The sequence below is a fragment of the Oncorhynchus gorbuscha genome, linkage group LG13 (genome assembly GCF_021184085.1).
Source record: "Oncorhynchus gorbuscha isolate QuinsamMale2020 ecotype Even-year linkage group LG13, OgorEven_v1.0, whole genome shotgun sequence".
Classification (NCBI taxonomy): Eukaryota; Metazoa; Chordata; class Actinopteri; order Salmoniformes; family Salmonidae; genus Oncorhynchus; species Oncorhynchus gorbuscha.
Window position 1 is genome coordinate 31,313,392 of NC_060185.1, and position 18,402 is coordinate 31,331,793.

Genomic DNA, 18,402 nt, shown 5'->3' on the forward strand with positions numbered 1-18,402 from the left:
AGCTGTTAATGGATTATTAAGCATGCACATAACCATTGTCAGTAATTGTGAATGGGATGAATTCCTTCCAAGTGGACTTTTTGTTTAAGTTGTTAAGAGTTATTGTATCACACTTTAGGCTGTCAGGCATCATTCATTTCTTGGAGCTGTAAAACAAATCTTAAACATACTCCCTTCACAGAACAGCGCAAACTGGCTCTAACCATTGGAACACAGGAGTGATGTTTGCTGATAATTTGCCTCTGTTCCCCTATGTAGATATTCCATTAAAAATCTGCCATTTCCAACTACAATAGTCATTTACAACATTTTGATGTTATTTTAATGGACAAAAAATGTGTTTTTCTTTCAATAACAAGGATATTTCTAAGTGACCTCTTTGATTTGTAGCGTTTGTACATTTGATATTAAAAATATATATTTTTAATAAATTAGCAAACATTTCTAAAATCCTGTTTTTGCTTTGTCATTATAGTGTATTGTATGTAGATTGATGAGGAAATAAGGCTGGAATGTACCAAAATGTGGAAAAAGTCAAGGGGTCTGAATACTTTCCGAAGGCACTGTATGTGTATTAAACTAGTAAAAAGTTAAGTATTTGGTCCTATAATCATAGTACTCAATGACTACATCAAGCTTGTGACTACACACATTTGTTGGAAGCATTTGGTGTTTGTTTTGTTTGTGTTTCAGATTATTTTGTGCCCAATACAAATGAATGGTAAATTATGTTTTGTGTCATTTTGGAGTCACTTTTGTTGTAAATAAGAATATAATATGTTTCTAAGCACTTGTACACAAATGTAGATGCTACCACTATGACGAATAATCCTGAATGAATAGTGAATAATGATGAGTGAGAAAGTTACAGATACACAAATGTCACCCCCCCCCCCGCAAAAATGCTAACCTCCCCTATTGCTGTAATGGTGAGACGTTAGCATGTCTTGGGGGTTTGATATTTGTGCATCTACAACTTTCTCACTCATCAATATTCACAATTAATTCAGGAATATCCATAATCATGGTAGCATCCACATGCTTTATATTTGGTTTTAGTCATTTAAGTTAACTCTGAAAGCATTTTTCAAAATATTATTAAATAATCATCCCATGACCCACCTGAACCCCTGTCATGACCCGCAAGTGGGTCCTAACTCATAGTTTGTAAGCCACTGGCCTAGACTTTCTTCCTAGTACTAGTGGTCCTTCTGTAGCTCAGTTGGTAGAGCTTTCTTCCCGGGACCACCCATACATAGAATGTATGCACACATGACTGTAAGTCGCTTTGGATAAAAGCGTCTGCTAAATAGCATATATTATTATTATATTATAAATACTGAATCGTATGGGCCTCTCAAAGTGGACAAACACCATGGTAATCATTAGTTCATTACCATACTCTATAGGCTACACACACACAGGGTGCCACCACTTAGCTGCTGCTAAGTAACAGAGGGATCCCAAAGGGAATGTGGGAGCTTGTAGCAGGGCATCGATGAACTTGTCCTTGTAAAATAGAAGGAAAGAAATCCTTGGGTCAAAATATAGGCTACTTTACTCTCTCCTCTGTTCCTAGAATGGAGGAGGTACACTATGACAGTCAATTGATCAATTACTGCTGCAAAATGTATTTTACAATATAACAGGATACAAAGTAATATATTTAGTTATTTTCTGATATAAACTAAGCCCTCCTCAATCCAATATTGGAATGGAAATGCATGTAGTGCCTATTCAGAATTCAGATGGAGATGCATGTAGTGCCTATTCAGAATTCAGATGGAGATGCATGTAGTTCCGATTCAGAATTCAGATGGAGATGCATGTAGTGCCTATTCAGAATTCAGATGGAGATGCATGTAGTTCCGATTCAGAATTCAGATAGAGATGCATGTAGTGCCTATTCAGAATTCAGATGGAGATCATGTAGTGCCTATTCAGAATTCAGATGGAGATGCATGTAGTTCCGATTCAGAATTCAGATGGAGATGCATGTATTCATATAACCCTGAATTATTACAGACCGCCAGCTGTCAAGTAGGGGTTGCATGATCTGGCTGGATCCAAATGTGTCAATCCCCGTAGCTAAAGTGTTACATCACACTGCCAAGTCCTCTCGTGTTGGGATTCTTCCTGTGTTACTGTTAACAGTATCTCTGTTCTGTACCTACAAGAAGCTCTTTACTTTACTGTCCTTTGCCTAGATTTCTCTGAAGGCTATGAAGTTTAGCCTAGCCCTCACTGTTAACAATCTATCTCAATATTCTCAGTCTGTTAACATGGGTCGATAGAAAACTAGTCTTAATTTGTTCTTCAGGAGATCAGGACCAGAATGATTCATTTCTGTGTGGATGATAGGCTAGATCTCCTAAAATGTTCATGCTAACCACGGGTTTGTGTATTTATTTTTAATTTTTATTTCACCTTTATTTAACCAGGTAGGCCAGTTGGGAACAAGTTCTCATTTGCAACTGCGACCTGGCCAAGATAAAGCAAAGCAGTTCGACACATACAACAACACACAGTTACACATGGAATAAACAAACATACAATCAATAATACAGTAGAAAAAGTCTATATAAAGTGTGTGCAAATGAGGTAAGATAAGGCAGGTAAGACCATAAATAGGCCATGGTGGCAAAGTAATTACAATATAGCTGTCACGTTCTGACCTTAGTTCCTTTGTTTTGTCTTTGTTTTAGTATGGTCAGGGCGTGAGTTGAGGTGGGCAGTCTATGTTTGTTTTTCTATGTTGGTTTCTATGTTCGGCCTAGTATGGTTCTCAATCAGAGGCAGGTGTCGTTAGTTGTCTCTGATTGAGAATCATACTTAGGTGGCCTTTTCCCACCTGTGTTTCGTGTGTGTCTATTTTCTGTCTTTGTGTATGTCGCCAGACAGGACTGTTTCGGATTTCGTTCGTTCACTTTATTGTTTTTTGTATTTCAGTGTTCAGTTTTGATTCATGAAATATTACATCATGAACACTTACCACGCTGCAAATTGGTCCTCCGATCCTTCTCGCTACTCATCCTCAGAAGAGGAGGATGAGATCCGTTACAATAGCAATTAAACACTGGAATGGTAGACGTGCAGAATGTATATACATGTATGCATATATGTATATGTATACAGTATATATATATACATATATATATATATATTTATATATATATATATATATTTATATATATATATATATATATATATATATATATATTAATTAGCACTTGAAGTATTTAAAAAAATATATATATATTTTATTTTTTATTTCACCTTTATTTAACCAACTTCGCAGTGCGACAAAAACACAGAGTTACACATAAACAAACGTACAGTCAATAACACAATAGAAAATTCTCTGTACGGTGATGGCAAATGTAGAAGATTAGGGAGGTAAGGTAATAAATAATTACAATTTAGCATCAACACTGGAGTGATAGATGTGCAGATGATTATGTGCCAGTAGAGATACTGGGGTGAAAAAGAGGAAAAGATAAATAACAATATGGGGATGAGGTAGTTGGGTGGGCTATTTACAGATTGGCTATGTACAGGTACAGTGATCGGTAAGCTGCTCTGACAGCTGATGCTTAAAGTTAGAGAGGGAGATATAAGTCTCCAGCTTCATTGATTTTTGCAATTCGTTCCAGTCATTGGCAGCAGAGAACTGGAAGGAAAGGCGGCCAAAGGAGGTGTTGGCTTTGGGGATGACCATTGAAATATACCTGCTGGAGCGCGTGCTACGGATGGGTGTTGCTCTGGTGACCAAAATCCCAACTCTGGGTAGACTACAGCAGGTGTGATGGTGTTTCTGTATGTTAGTGCAATGGGGAATTGGGGGTGGAGAGAAAATCTTCAGATGCAATTTCTGTCATTGCCGTGTGTTTGACATGCAGTCCATACAGCAGGAGATGAAAAGTGTTACGAATGAATAATCTTAGAACATTTGTTAATAGATGAAAAATGTAGTGAGAGGGAGGGAAGAGCAGAGCTAGCGCCATGGGGGAGAATTTACTTGGCCAGCTGTTAATGGATTATTAAGCATGCACATAACCATTGTCAGTAATTGTGAATGGGATGAATTCCTTCCAAGTGAACTTTTTGTTTAAGTCAGTAAGAGTTATTGTATCACACTTTAGGCTGACAGGAATTATTGATTTATTGGAGCTTTAAAACACATTTTACACCATGGGCTTGGGCTGTAAAACTCCAGTCGTTGCCATGGAGATGCCTTCTTTAGCCTAAATTCTGCTGTGTTGTTGAGCAGTTCTGATGGGCTGACCTTATTTCTGTATAAATACACTGCTAGCAAAATAGGGAGGAGATATGCTTGTCTGGGCATTGCTGAAGCAGCCATCTCTCTCTCTCGCTCTCTCACCCTGTCTCTCTCTCGCTCTCTCACCCCCCCCCCCTCTCTCTCTCTCACCCCCTCTCTCTCTCGCTCTCTCACCCTGTCTCTCTCTCGCTCTCTCACCCCCCCCTCTCTCTCTCTCTCTCACCCCCGTCTCTCTCTCTCTCTCTCTCTCACCCTGTCTCTGTGTGTGTGTTAGTGAGATAACATTTATCTCCTGGCCACTGTGCTCAGCCAGGGCTTGACTTCATATTGTATTTGGATCTTGTCTTTAAAGCCCCCTATCTACTGTAAACTATAAATTGCTCTCCTCTCTCAATCCAACACAATCTCACACTCAATTCGTACCAAAAGTATTTCAGAAGATATTGTGTGTTTTTGTGCATTTTTGTGTGGCTTAATTCGTGCGAAAACACTCATTTTGTGCAACTTAATTTGTAGGAAAAGACACACATTTTTGTGCGACTTCATTCATAGGAAAACCATTTTTGGGGGGCAAACTTCAGAACAATCTTTTGAAAGTTTACATTTACATTTACATTTAAGTCATTTAGCAGACGCTCTTATCCAGAGCGACTTACAAATTGGTGCATTCACCTTATGACATCCAGTGGGACAGTCACTTAACAATAGTGCATCTAAAACTTAGGGGGGTGAGAGGGATTACTTATCCTATCCTAGGTATTCCTTAAAGAGGTGGGGTTTCAGGTGTCTCCGGAAGGTGGTGATTGACTCCGCTGTCCTGGCGTCGTGAGGGAGTTTGTTCCACCATTGGGGGGCCAGGGCAGCGAACAGTTTTGACTGGGCTGAGCTAATAGAGCAATGCATGATGGCCAATGGTGATCTACACTGCCTGTTTTTGTGTACCACATTTATTTACCAAAGCACTCACTTCTGTCATCATGAAGTGCTTTGAGAGACTATTCAAGGATCATATCACCTCTACCTTACCTGACACCCTAGACCCAATTAAATTTCCTTACCACCCCATTAGATTGCAGATGATGCAATCGCCATCGCACTTCCGGAGACACCTGAAACCCCACCTCTTTAAGGAATACCTAGGATAGGATAAGTATTCCCTCTCCCCCCCCCCTTTAAGATTTAGATGCACTATTGTAAAGTGACTGTTCCACTGGATGTCATAAGGTGAATGCACCAATTTGTAAGTCGCTCTGGATAAGAGCGTCTGCTAAATGACTTAAATGTAAATGTAAATGCACTGCACACTGCCCTATTCCATCTGGACGAGAGGAATACCTACGTAACAACGCTGTTCTTTGACTATAGCTCAGCCTTCAACACCATAGTACCCCCCAAACTCATTATTAAGCTCGGGGCCCTGGGTCTGAACCTCACTGTGCAACTGGGTCCTGAACTTCCAGATGGGCCGCCCCCAAGTGGTGAAGGTAGGAAACAACACCTCCAATTTTCTCATCCTCAACACAGGGGCCCCACACGGGTGCGTGCTCAGCCCCCTCCTGTACTCTCTGTTCACCCATGACTGCGTGGCCACGCACACCTCCAACTCATTCATCAAGTATGTAGATGACACAACAGTAGTAGGCCTGATTACCAACAATGACAAGACAGCCTACAGGGAGGAGGTGAGGGCCTTGGAGGAGTGGTACCAGGAAAACAACCTCAACGTCAACAAAACAAAGGAGCTGATCGTGGACTTCAGGAAACAGCAGAGGGAGCACGCCCCTATCCATATCAACAGGACTGCAGTAGAGAAGGTGAAATGGTCCACCCACACAGACAGTGTGGTGAAGAAGGTGCTTTACTCATCTCATATGTATATACTGTATTCTACTGTATTTTAGTCAATGCCACTCCGGCATTGCTTGTTCTAATATTTATATATTTCTTAATTCCATTATTTTACTTTATTATTATTTTTTTGTGTGTATTGTTAGGGCATACCACTTTCCATTCAGCTTCAGGCAACTTTGATGTAAGGCTTGATCACACCTGTAGTGACTACTTCTATCCGTCATGCACATTGTTGCTTATGCATTGTTCACTAGATATATCAATGTAATTAAACCCAACACAATGTTGAAAAACAGAATGCTTCCAACCACTAGATCACATAACTAGACATGAGCTAGGCGTGATCCCAACACTTCCACCAATGTAGCGGAAGAAAGTGAAAGCTGCAACAGGGACTAACCAGAACTCATACGTAGCAAAGTGAGCTCTAACGGCCGTTGACATGAAAGCCCAGTCGGCCTCTGGGCAGAGGCAGTAGGCCTACAATGCTGGCATATGCCTCGTTACAACAGCCTAAGTACATAACATGATTGATATGACCGTAATAATCATCATGAAATGGCCTTGGAAGTGCCATAAGGGTAAGCCAACATAATTCATTATTTTACATGAACCTGTTTAACTGCATTGATATGGCTTAATTGATCATAATCCAGACTCGTTGCAAATACCATGCAGTTGTGCCTGGGGAATTTAAACCAAACAGATTGTTTTTCCAGGTCTTCTGTTTCCCCACATTTATTGATGAATTAATTTCCCATCATGAACATTTATCCCCAATCAAATTATTTCACCGATACCACACCAAAAAAACAGACAAATACAGATCTGTATTCCAATCTGGCAACCCTCATCGAATCTGACATAGCACGAGTATCCCAAAGTATTATGCGAAAACAAGCAAAGAAAATAACATTGGCATTGAACAAATGTAAGGCTTCTATTATATAATATGTTTTTCAGTGACAACCTGGTTGTTAAACAATATTGGGTTGTTAACACATTTGTTTGTTTTTTATTCATTAATAATTGTGGGACACAAAAAAATGCAGTGTAGAACACCATTGCCCAAAATGCATTGCTCCAATTACTTTCAAAAGCATGTTCTGAAGTTTGCCCCCAAAGAATGTTTTTTTTCTATGAATGAAGTTGCACAAAAATGTGTGTATTTTCTCATGAATAAGGCTACACAAAAACGCATGAAACACTTTTTGTACATATTTGCACGAATTGAGTGTGAGATTGAGTTACACAATCTTACATTGGTTTCAAGTTCCCATGGCCAGAGCAGACTTTACGATAACTTACAGTATCTGGAGCCTATCTTCTCTCATGTATTAGAGGCTATCTCTCAGAAATCTGATCCTTCCCTTCCCTTGTGGGGTGCCTTAGTAAATTGACTCCCCCTAATCCAGTCTACTGCAGCCTAGACAACCAGACAGCCAGATCCTTAATATCACCCATTTGGTAATAATATCCTCTGCAATTAGACATATTTACATTTCAAAAGCAAGCTAATCTTGCATGCACAAATGGATATCGCCATGATACCTAGCAACCGTTGTTTTTGTTTTGATGGGACATTCCATGCTATGCGCTTATACTGGATGACAGAGTGAAAGAACCTAATCTTACTGAACATCTGTAGCTAATACTCTACTGGTCATCTGGAGCTTTGATGTTTGCACACAGAGATACAGTATGTATCACAGAGGCAAGGATTACATGTCTCACTCTCCATCAGAAACCAACCGGACATGCATAGTTCATCTACTGCTTGGTACTTGATGTTAGTTTTGCTTGGCTTATGATGTTTCTGCTTGCCCTATATTGAAAATGACTACTTACTTGCTATTATTGGTGGTGGAGACCCCATTATAGCTGTGTATGTTCCATACGGGCTGGCCCAGACAGAGGCTCCTCAGAGAAAACTAGCTAATTCAGGAGCCCTTTTTATAGGTCAGGGCTGAGTCCCAAATGGCAGCCTATTCCCTATATAGTGCACTACTGTTGACCAGGACCCATAGGGAATAGGGTGCTATTTGGGATGCAACCCCAGGTCACATATTGGCCCTCTCACCAGGCTCCTCACAGCATCACTCTGGATAACCAGACAAAAGGCTGGTGAATGAGACGATAGCTGCCTGGCCTCGGAGGGCTGTCTTCTCCAGTCAGAAGTGGGTGGTGCTTATGGTGTGTGGGAGAACGCTGAACGTATGAATCTACCCTGTTAAGTGGAATGGAGACAGACATTTGCTATGAGTTTATTTTCTGGTGTGATGTTGTTTATGTCCAAATGGCTCTATCTATGTAAATTTGATATTGATGTGTCTTAATTTATTCTTCGAAGTGGACGAATATGTCATGGGATTTGTCATATTGAAAGCTGCAATATAAGTAAGGTGTTTTCTCCAAATAATTTATATGAAATTGATTAGCACGAGGTTCTTCCAAGGGGCGGCGAATGAGTTTGTATAACCAATTTGTTTTTATACCGCCCGTTGTCTTCACGATTCCAGGATACTTGGAATGTCGTTGATGTTTTGGTGAATTATCATTTTCCATACTCAGTGGACTATCCCAATCTGCTGATGTTTGGCTCTTAACTTCTATTTGGAGCTTTATAAATCTGATATCAGAGCTGTTGACAGTGTTATAAATTAGTAGTGCCATTTCCAGAATGTTATTTCTCTGGGTTGATGCATTTGGCTTATATGGATAGTAGATAACATCTCACATCAATCACCTCTGATGCAATCAAATGTTTTATAGGAAATATCCAACAAATACAGATTGATATGCTGCAGCCATTTAATACCGTGTCGCCTTCTCTCTTCAGCATATTACTTTCACTGGGGAGATGGTTTCTATGCCCTTGTCTTTAAAGCCTTGTTCACAGTGCAGGCCTTAATGCTCAAATTGTTTTTGTTTTTCAAATCCGTTTTGGAATACTGACTTTCCAAACAGCAAGTTACGAGTGACCAGATCAGATATGTGTTCAGACTGACATGGCTACGCTAGTTGTCATAGTGATGTCAAGTGTGTGTGTGTGTGTGTGTGTGTGTGTGTGTGTGTGTGTGTGTGTGTGTGTGTGTGTGTGTGTGTGTGTGTGTGTGTGCGTGCGTGCGTGCGTGCGTGCGTACTCAAAAGTTGTAGTGTAGCAAGCTAAGGTGACAACAATGCCTGCCACTGAAGTCTCCCTGTTGCTTTGAATGTTTGAAATCATAGTGTAAGAGCAGTTTTAAAGCATCAAAGGATAAGATGATGCAAATTTGTAAAAAAATTAAATAAAAAAAGTACCCTTTTTCATCATATCCAATTGGTAGTTACAGTCTTGTCCCATCGCTGCAACTCCAGTACGGACTCGGGAGAGGCAAAAGTCGAGAGCCGTGCGTCCTCCGAAACACAACCCAGCCAAGCTGCACTACTTCTTGACACACTGCCCGCTTAACCCGGAATCCAGCTGCACAAATGTGTCAGAGGAAACACTGTGCACCTGGCAACTGTGTCAGCGTGCATTGCATCCCGCCAGCCACAGGAGTCTCTAGTGCACAATGGGACAAGAACATCCCTGCCGGACAAACCCTCCCCTAACCTGGACGATGCTGGGCCAATTGTACACTGCCCCATGGTCTCCCGGTTGTGGCCGGCTGCGACAGAGCCTGGACACGAACCAGGATCTCTAGTGGCACAGTGGGCACTGCAATGCAGTGCCTTAGACCACTGTGCCACTCGGGAGGTCCAACTTTCAAAACATGTCACTTTTGGCTAGCCACAGCAGGCAACTAGCTAACTAGGTAGCTGTTTAGCCTGCTAGCACATTCATTCATTGTTTGTAAACAATTAACAAGCTTCTCGTGTTCTTGTCAAACTGTCAACAGTGTAGCTAGCAAGCTACAAGGTATGCCAAATAACAGTAAAAATTATTTAAGGGCAATTAAATCAGATTTGACCATTCAGACTGTAACGGGATTCTTCTGTTGAAGGAGAGGCAGACCAAAACGCAGCGTGGTTATTGTGATACATCTTTAATAAAGATGAAAATAGAACAATATACAAAAACGTGAAAAACGAAAACAGCCCTATCTGGTGTAACAAACACAATGACAGGAACAATCACCCACAACACCCAACACCAAACAGGCTACCTAAATATGGTTCCCAATCAGAGACAATGACTAACACCTGCCTCTGATTGAGAACCATATCAGGCCAAACACAGAAACAGACAAACTAGACACACAACATAGAATGCCCACTCAGATCACACCCTGACCAAACAAAACATAGAAACATACAAAGCAAACTATGGTCAGGGTGTGACACAGACACAGGTGACATGGCCATGAAGGCGGTTTAACATGTGGTTTGAAATATTTGATTCCATGTGCTTTTTGTCTGTTTAGACTTCAAAAATATGAGATTCAAATCGGATATGCAAAAGAAAATATGTCACTTCATGCTGCCAGTGTGAACAGGGCTTTACTCTCTGCGGGTGTCAGCCAAGTGCATCGTCTTAAGGTGGTCTTTCAATAAAGCAAAGCCTCAATCAATCTGCCAGAGGTGCTTCTCTGAGACATGAGCCATGGCTTGGAATATATTTCTGTGTTGTGATTGAACTATTGATTTGGAAGGGGCATTTTTCTCCCCCCTTGCCTGCTCCACTGTCAATAAGAGCAGTAGAACCTTTACCTACCTACCTGCTTGCTGCTGTCAACACCACTGAGATGGAGGCTTCTGTTTCACCTCAGGCATGGACACACCTCTTTCTCTCTCTGCAGACAGTTTTCTCTTTGCTGTGGTTCGTTTACCATTTCCTTTTCTTCCTACTGGTTCACCCCAGCTTGGTTTACAGTAGGATATTATTGCTGTGGAGGGGTCGAGGTCTGCGTCCCAAAATGAATTCTCCTATGGGGATAGCCAAAGAACCCTTTTGGAAGCCTTTTTTTCTAACTGTAGTGCACTATATAGGGAATAGGGTGCCATTTGAAACTTAACCCAGGTGATATACAGTAGACTCAGAGGAGTAGCCTATGCCCATGTGGTTGCAGTAATAAAGCCAACTGACTTTCTATTTCGTCTGTCATGGTTTGCTGTGGCAGAACTGGAGGTTTCCATCAAATCAAATGAATTTATCAAGCCCTTTTTACAGCAGAACCCAGCCTAAAAGCCCAAAGAGCAAGCAGTGCTTTCCATAATGACAGGCTGCTGTACTAGCAGAGAGGATAAGGAGACTACTGATAAGGAATGAATGAAGACCACTGGGAGACACAGGCACAGCGCCTGAATTATAAAGTATAATCAGCACTGCAGACATAAGCTTTAATATCACATGTCATTAATGAAATGTTGTCTCACTCTGTTCTCTATCATTCCCCCTCACACACACGCATGCATGCACACACACACACACAGACACACACACACACACAGACACACACACAGACACACACACACACACAGACACATGGGCATGCACACACACACACACAGACACACACACACAGACACATGGGCATGCATGCACACACACACAGACACACAGGCACATAGGCATGCACACACACACACACACACAGGCATGCACGCACACACACACAGACACACACACACACACACAGACACATGGGCATGCATGCACACACACACAGACACACACACACACACAGACACGCAGGCATGCACGCACACACACACAGATACACACACACACACACACACACACACACACACACACACACACACACACACACACACACACACACACACACACACACACACACACACACACACACACACACACACACACACACATACGTAACATATTGCTTCCAAGTACTGCTCTGTCTAATCTGATGTCTATTTTGTTCTGTTGTCAGTTTGTCTGGAAGTGGAGATCACCCCCACCCAGGGAGAGATCAGTGTCGGAGAGTCCAAGTTCTTTCTGTGTGATGGTAAGCTTGCCCTTGTATCATTATACTGTAGGAGTCTAATGTCTCTTTGTAATTGTTTAGATCCCGTTGTGCAGTACTGCATATACACTGACCTTTTGTGTCCTGTCCTGATATGCTGTGCGTAGACAACAGTTGTCAGGCCACTAGACAGGAACAAGGTAGCTGTACCCTTCTCCAGGATAACAGAGTACTATTTCCTATAAGGTGTATAGGTTGTTTCCTAGGTCTTTGTGGCTCTTTATTTGTCTTGTAGAGCGACTCAACATTGTGATACCAATATGTGATCGTAATGATTTTCTAGTTAGATACAAAAACAAACACATGTAACCGTCTCTTGTCTCTGTGCAGTTGTTGGGGTAGCAAAGGAGATTGACTGGTATTCGCCGAGCGGGGAGAGGATAGAGCCCAACAAACCAGAGATCACCGTAACCCGAAACGATGAGTCCTCGTCCACGCTTACGCTCTACAAGGCCGGGGTGGACAGCGCTGGGACCTACAAGTGTCTGGCCACCAACGGAGACCAGTCAGCAGAAGCCACCGTCAACGTCAAGTTCTACCGTAAGCTGCTCCTCCTCCTTTATTCTCTAGGGATGTGTCCAAAAGGGCATCCTAATCCCTCCCTCTAATGTACACTATTCCCTATATAGCGCACAACTTTTTTTCTCTTCTACCCCCAATTTCGTAGTATCCAATTGTTTGTAGTTACCAACTTGTCTCATCGCTACAACTCCCGTACGGGCTCGGGAGAGACGAAGGTCGAGAGCCATGCGTCCTCCGAAACACAACCCAACCAAGCCACACTGCTTCTTAACACAGCACACATCCAACCCAGAAGCCAGCCGCACCAATGTGTCGGAGGAAACACCGTAACATATTACACCTAGCGACCTGATCAGCGAGCACTGGGCCCGGCTCGCCACAGGAGTCACTAGTGCGCAATGACACAAGGATATCCCTACCGGTCAAACCCCCCCTAACCCAGACGACGCTAGGCCAATTGTGCGTCGCCCCATGGACCTCCCGGTCGCGGCCGGCTGCGACAGAGCCTGGGCTCGGACCCCGAGTCTCTGGTTGCACAGCTAGCACTGCGATGCGATGCCCTAGTCCACTGCGCCACCAGGGAGGCCTCTAGCGCACTACTTTTGACCCAAGTCCCATCGGAGTTCCGTGTACTATTTATGAAATAGGGTGCCATTTGGGACGTAGGTTAGATGTCCCGTTCAAAACCAGTTTGTGTTTCCTTTATGAAATAGTATAATCTCAGGGGGATGTCCTGATCACAGAGCGTTAAATGGTTATATTAAGAACCCCAAGCTTTCTTTAGGGAGAATTAGATGATTACATTTCCTCAACCTTCAGTATAGTGTTGACGGAAAAGCTCGAACATTTTATTGAGGGCTTGAGGGCAAAATGTCTTTATTTTCTGTTTTTCAGCTGGAGATTGATTTTTCCATCAGTCAATAAACCCCTCCAAAGAGCATTAAAACAAGGCCTAATGAACCTGTCTGTGGTGCATGTCTTCTGACTAATGGTTTCTATAGCTAGACGCTGCCAAGCATCAGAAGACGTCCATCATCTCAACCCTTTATGGTTTCCCACCAGGCACAACATGTTCATGTGATCAGAATGAAGGCAGAGGCTGAGGTGTAGAGGAAAACAGTTCAATGAACCCATTGCTACATCTCTAATGGCACACTATTCACTATGTAGTGCACCCTATGGGTCCTGGTCAAAACTAGTACACCATGTAGGGAATAGGGTGCCATGTGGGATACACCCATTATGTTCTTCATGGTTTTAAATGGTTGACTAACATTCTTGTATTTTGTCTTGTAGAAAGGATCACCTTCAAGAACGCCCCCTCCCCCCAAGAGTTCAATGAAGGGGACAACGCCAAAATTGTGTGTGACGTCATCAGCTCCCCTCCCCCCACCATCATCTGGAAACACAAAGGAGCTAAGATTCAGATGGAGAAGGATGGTGAGATAGATGCCATTTAGCCACGAGTAGCGTTGCACAATTCCAGTAACATTCCCAAAATCTCCATGTTTTCCAGTTTGAAGGAATTAGGATTTCCTGCTTAAATCCAAAAGCAGGATTTGTGGAAAGTCTGGGAATTTGGTGAAAGTTATCAGAGTTGTGTAACCATAAAGGGTACCTACATTTCCCCTGTTTCCACTTTTTTTTTGTCTTTGACTGTCAGTCTTGTCACCATTTTTTACTCAACCATGTCAGAAAGTCCCTCTACAGCTGTCAGACAGTGGTCCATTTGAGCGATTCTCTGACTAATATTATAACTGCTGGGTATGAATAAGAAACTGTTTAAACACTTTAATTAAATAATTTACATAGAAAGGGAGATTTTCTGGTGTACAGGGATCTCTGTCTGAAAATCCCTTTTTCCCTCATCCATTACATATTCATTCTGATTTGATTCTACTCTCAGTCCGCTTTAAGATCCTGCCCAACAACCACCTGCAGATCCGAGGCATCAAGAAGACAGATGAGGGCTCGTACACCTGCGAGGGCCGCCTCATGGCCCGGGGAGAGATCGACCTCAAGATCATCAGGGTCATCGTCAACGGTCAGCCTACTTCTTCCTCCCTCTCTATTCCCTTTTCACTTTATTCATGGGTTTGCCAACATTTTGTGGTGTTAAGTCATCTATCAACATCCTAGACAGCAGACGACTGTGGGCTGGATTTCAGCAGTAGTAACTTTGCTGACAGGGAGTCTTATGCATGGTCTCAGGTGTGTTAATATGTCTCCCTCCCTCAGTGCTCCCTACCATCCGGGTGTGGCAGTCTGAGGTGAATGCCACAGCAGGCGTGGGCCAGTCTGCCATGTTGACCTGTGCAGCTGATGGATACCCAGAGCCAATGGTGACCTGGGCAAGGTAAACTGGAGCACATACTCTCTCTCTCTCACACACGCTCACACACACACACACACACACACACACACACACACACACACACACACACACACACACACACACACACACACACACACACACACACACACACACACACACACACACACACACACACACACACACACACACACACACACACACACACACACACACACACACTCACACTCACACTCACACTCACACAACACACTCACACTCAAGCCTGGTAGACTGATATACCACTAACCACTGTTTTGCAGATATCCATCTGACCATGGAGCCCATAGGCTACCAACACCAATGCGAGTGATAGTCCCCTGCCCTTGGTTTTCTGTTGGCAGTGTAGTGTGTTGTTCTCACCTTCTTAAAAGAGTTATAGGAGCTGTTTCCCTTGTTGCTAGGAGATGGAAAGGACTGGTGTGACACTTGTCTTTGGGTTTGAGTCTTAGGTAAAGGGGGAGGATCTATTTTAACTCACCAGTCAAGTTGACAGGCTTTGCCCTCACTCTCGCAATCTCTCTCTCCTGCTCAAGGTCCAAGAGACTACAATGTAATTATATGTGGTCAAACCTTGACCTTAAGGGTCATTGTCATTGCCAAGAAGTAAATGGTTCTCTGTTGTAGACTCTGGAGAGATCATGATTGAAGACTGGAAGAAAAATATTCATTTGGAAAGAGCGATTCAATGTCACACTGAAACATTATTTTGATAAAACTGAATTGTGCTAATATGAATTAAGTCTGAGTTAATTCAAGGGGAAAAATACTTGTTTTGAAGTCTTTTACTATATTTATTTGATACAAATGATCATCAAGCGTAGTTAGCAACTTAGTTGTGTGGTGAAGGTGGCTTCTCATCGTTTCATTAAAGCTGATTGTAAATCAGAGTGTGTGTATGTGTGTGTTCCCCGTCTCTTCTCCCCCAGGGCCGGTGTTCTTCTGGAGTCAGGAGACAAGTACAGCTTTAATGAGGATGGTTCAGAGATGACCATCATGGAGGTGGCCAAGCTGGATGAGGGAGAGTACACCTGCATCGCTAAGAACAAGGCTGGGGAGAGCGAACAGGAACTCAGCCTCAGGGTGTTTGGTGAGGGACTCCTCTCACTTGGTACTGACAGATGATTGACTGTGTGATGAGTTTCTGGTGGTTTATCTATATTCACTTTGGGAGGATTTTAACAAGGGATTTTTTGGGGAGTTATATTGTGCTTATAGCCATAGGTATTAAGTACTAGCATCAGATATGGCAGGTGCTGCTTGTAATGGGTGTGTGCACACTGTGAATGTAGCTCTACTGTAGGTCATACAGGTGAGTGTCACTGCAGGTTGGTTATAATGTCTCTGTGTGTGTCTTTCTTTGCTACAGTGCAACCTAAGATCACCTTCCTGCTGAACCAGAGCACGTCTGAGATGGAGGAGCAGGTGACTCTGACCTGTGAGGCGTCAGGGGACCCCACCCCCACCATCAACTGGAGCTTCGGCCTACGCACCTTCACTGAGGGAGAACAGGTACAGTCAGCCCACAGAGAGAGGCCAGCCTGGGGCTGTGTCCCCACTGCAGAGGGACACTCAGAGGATGTGTTTCACTTAAACATGGCAAGGTTCCCATAGCCAGGTTCATCTCTACTGATTAAGTATGGCCCCAGAGCAGCAACTAGCTAATAGAAGGTCACACAGTGAAGTTCATATTACTACCTCGTAGCTAACTAGTTACCATCCCACCTTATACCTCGTCCCTATAGCACCTTAGACCTACACTACATGACCAAAAGTATGTGGACATCTGCTCGTTGAACATCTCATTCTAAAATCATGGGCATTCATATGGAGTTGGCCTCCCCTTTGCTGCTATAACAGCCTCCACTCTTCTTGGAAATGCGTTACACTAGATGTTGGAACGTTGCTGTGGGGACTTGCTTCCATTCAGCCTCAAAAGCACTAGTGAGGTTGGGCACTGATGTTGGGCGATTAGGCCTGGCTCGTGGTTGGCGTTCCAATTCATCCTAAAAGCGTTCGATGGGGTTGAGGTCAGGGCTCTGTGCAGGCCAATCAATTTCTTCCACACCGATCTCGACAAAACATTTCTGTATTCGCTTTGTGTAGAGGAGCATTGTCATACTGAAACTGCCAGATGGTGAAGAGTGATTTATCACTCCAGAGAACGCGTTTCCACTGCTCCAGAGTTCAATGGTGGCGAGTTAAACATCACTCCAGCTGACGCTTACGTATGGTGATCTTAGGCTTGTGTGCGGGTGCTCGGCCATGGAAACCCATTTCCTGAAGCTCCCGACAAACAGTTCTTGTGCTGACGTTGCTTCTAGACACAGTGTTGCAACCGAGAACAGATGATTTTTACACGCTATGCCCTTCAGTACTTGGCGGTCCCGTTTTGTGAGCTTGTGTTTCCTACTACTTCGCGGTTGAGCCGTTGTTGCTCCTAGACGTTTCGACTTCACAATAACAGCACTTACAGTTGGTGGGGCAGCTCTAGCAGGAAAGGTGGAAAGGTGGCATCCTATGACACTGCCACATTGATAGTCACTGAGTTCTTCAGTAAGGCCATTTTATTGACAATGTTTAGCTATGGAGATTGCATGGCTATGTGGTCGATTTTATACACCTGTCAGCAATGGGTGTGGCTGAAATAGCAGAATCCACAAATTTGAAGGGGTGTCCACATACTTTCATATATATAGTATATGTTCCTGTAGCAGCCTCTGCTTGTCCTCTGCAGACTGCTCCATACAGTAATCTATGGATCTTATATTTTCATATAATGCCCCATTGTCCACATAGCTAGTTCCCTATAGTACCAATGACCTCATCTAGTCCGATAGACAGGTAATGGTGGGGCCATTCCATCAGAGACAAGCTGTAGGTACCTGTACACTATAGGGGGAGTGTAGATAGGCGGAGCCGCCAGGAAGGTCAGTTTACATCGCTACATTCTCTCCCCTGCAGGCACATCTTAACAGGATCTATCAGGTATGAAATCAGCGTGGCACAGAAATGGAACAAAATCAATTGATAGAACAAATCACGTATGGGGTATGAGATTCAACAAAAACCCTGATAGAATCAAATAAGTATTTTTAGGGAATTTTCTTGTCTGCTCTTCAGTCAATATTCCTTGAAAATCCTCAAGATATGATCTCATCAGGGTTTATGAAATCGATTCAAAGTTGCATGTTTTCCAAATATAGCCTGACTATTGCCTGACTGTTGCGTTGCAAGAGAGTGGTTCTGAATGGTTCAACTTTGGGGTTTTTCCTCTGCCTTGTCTATTGAGGTCAGAAGAAAGCATGGTTACCGTAATGACATTTAAAAGAGGACCTCCTCATTTCTGTGTTGCCATTCCTGGTCCGATCATCTCCGTCTCCTTCCATCTACCGGGGCAGCCTCAT

General features: G+C 43.1%; 1 protein-coding gene across 7 annotated transcripts in view; it reads left to right on the plus strand.

Annotated features, from left to right (window-relative positions):
* Positions 1–18,402, plus strand: part of LOC123992713 (neural cell adhesion molecule 1-like) — a 107,319-nt gene that overhangs the window by 63,005 nt on the left and 25,912 nt on the right. For 5 of the 7 annotated variants that reach the window (XR_006831295.1, XM_046294154.1, XM_046294153.1 and 2 more), the window contains exons 2-9: positions 12,010–12,084; positions 12,433–12,642; positions 13,921–14,064; positions 14,531–14,668; positions 14,863–14,980; positions 15,925–16,085; positions 16,365–16,507; positions 17,960–17,983. Coding sequence is in view for 6 of the 7 variants with exons in the window: in XM_046294154.1 (XP_046150110.1) it covers positions 12,010–12,084; positions 12,433–12,642; positions 13,921–14,064; positions 14,531–14,668; positions 14,863–14,980; positions 15,925–16,085; positions 16,365–16,507; positions 17,960–17,983 (1,013 nt within the window). In the remaining variant the exon portion in view is untranslated. The remainder of the gene's footprint in view (positions 1–12,009; positions 12,085–12,432; positions 12,643–13,920; positions 14,065–14,530; positions 14,669–14,862; positions 14,981–15,924; positions 16,086–16,364; positions 16,508–17,959; positions 17,984–18,402) is intronic. The other 2 variants (XM_046294158.1, XM_046294157.1) reach the window with 1 other exon arrangement.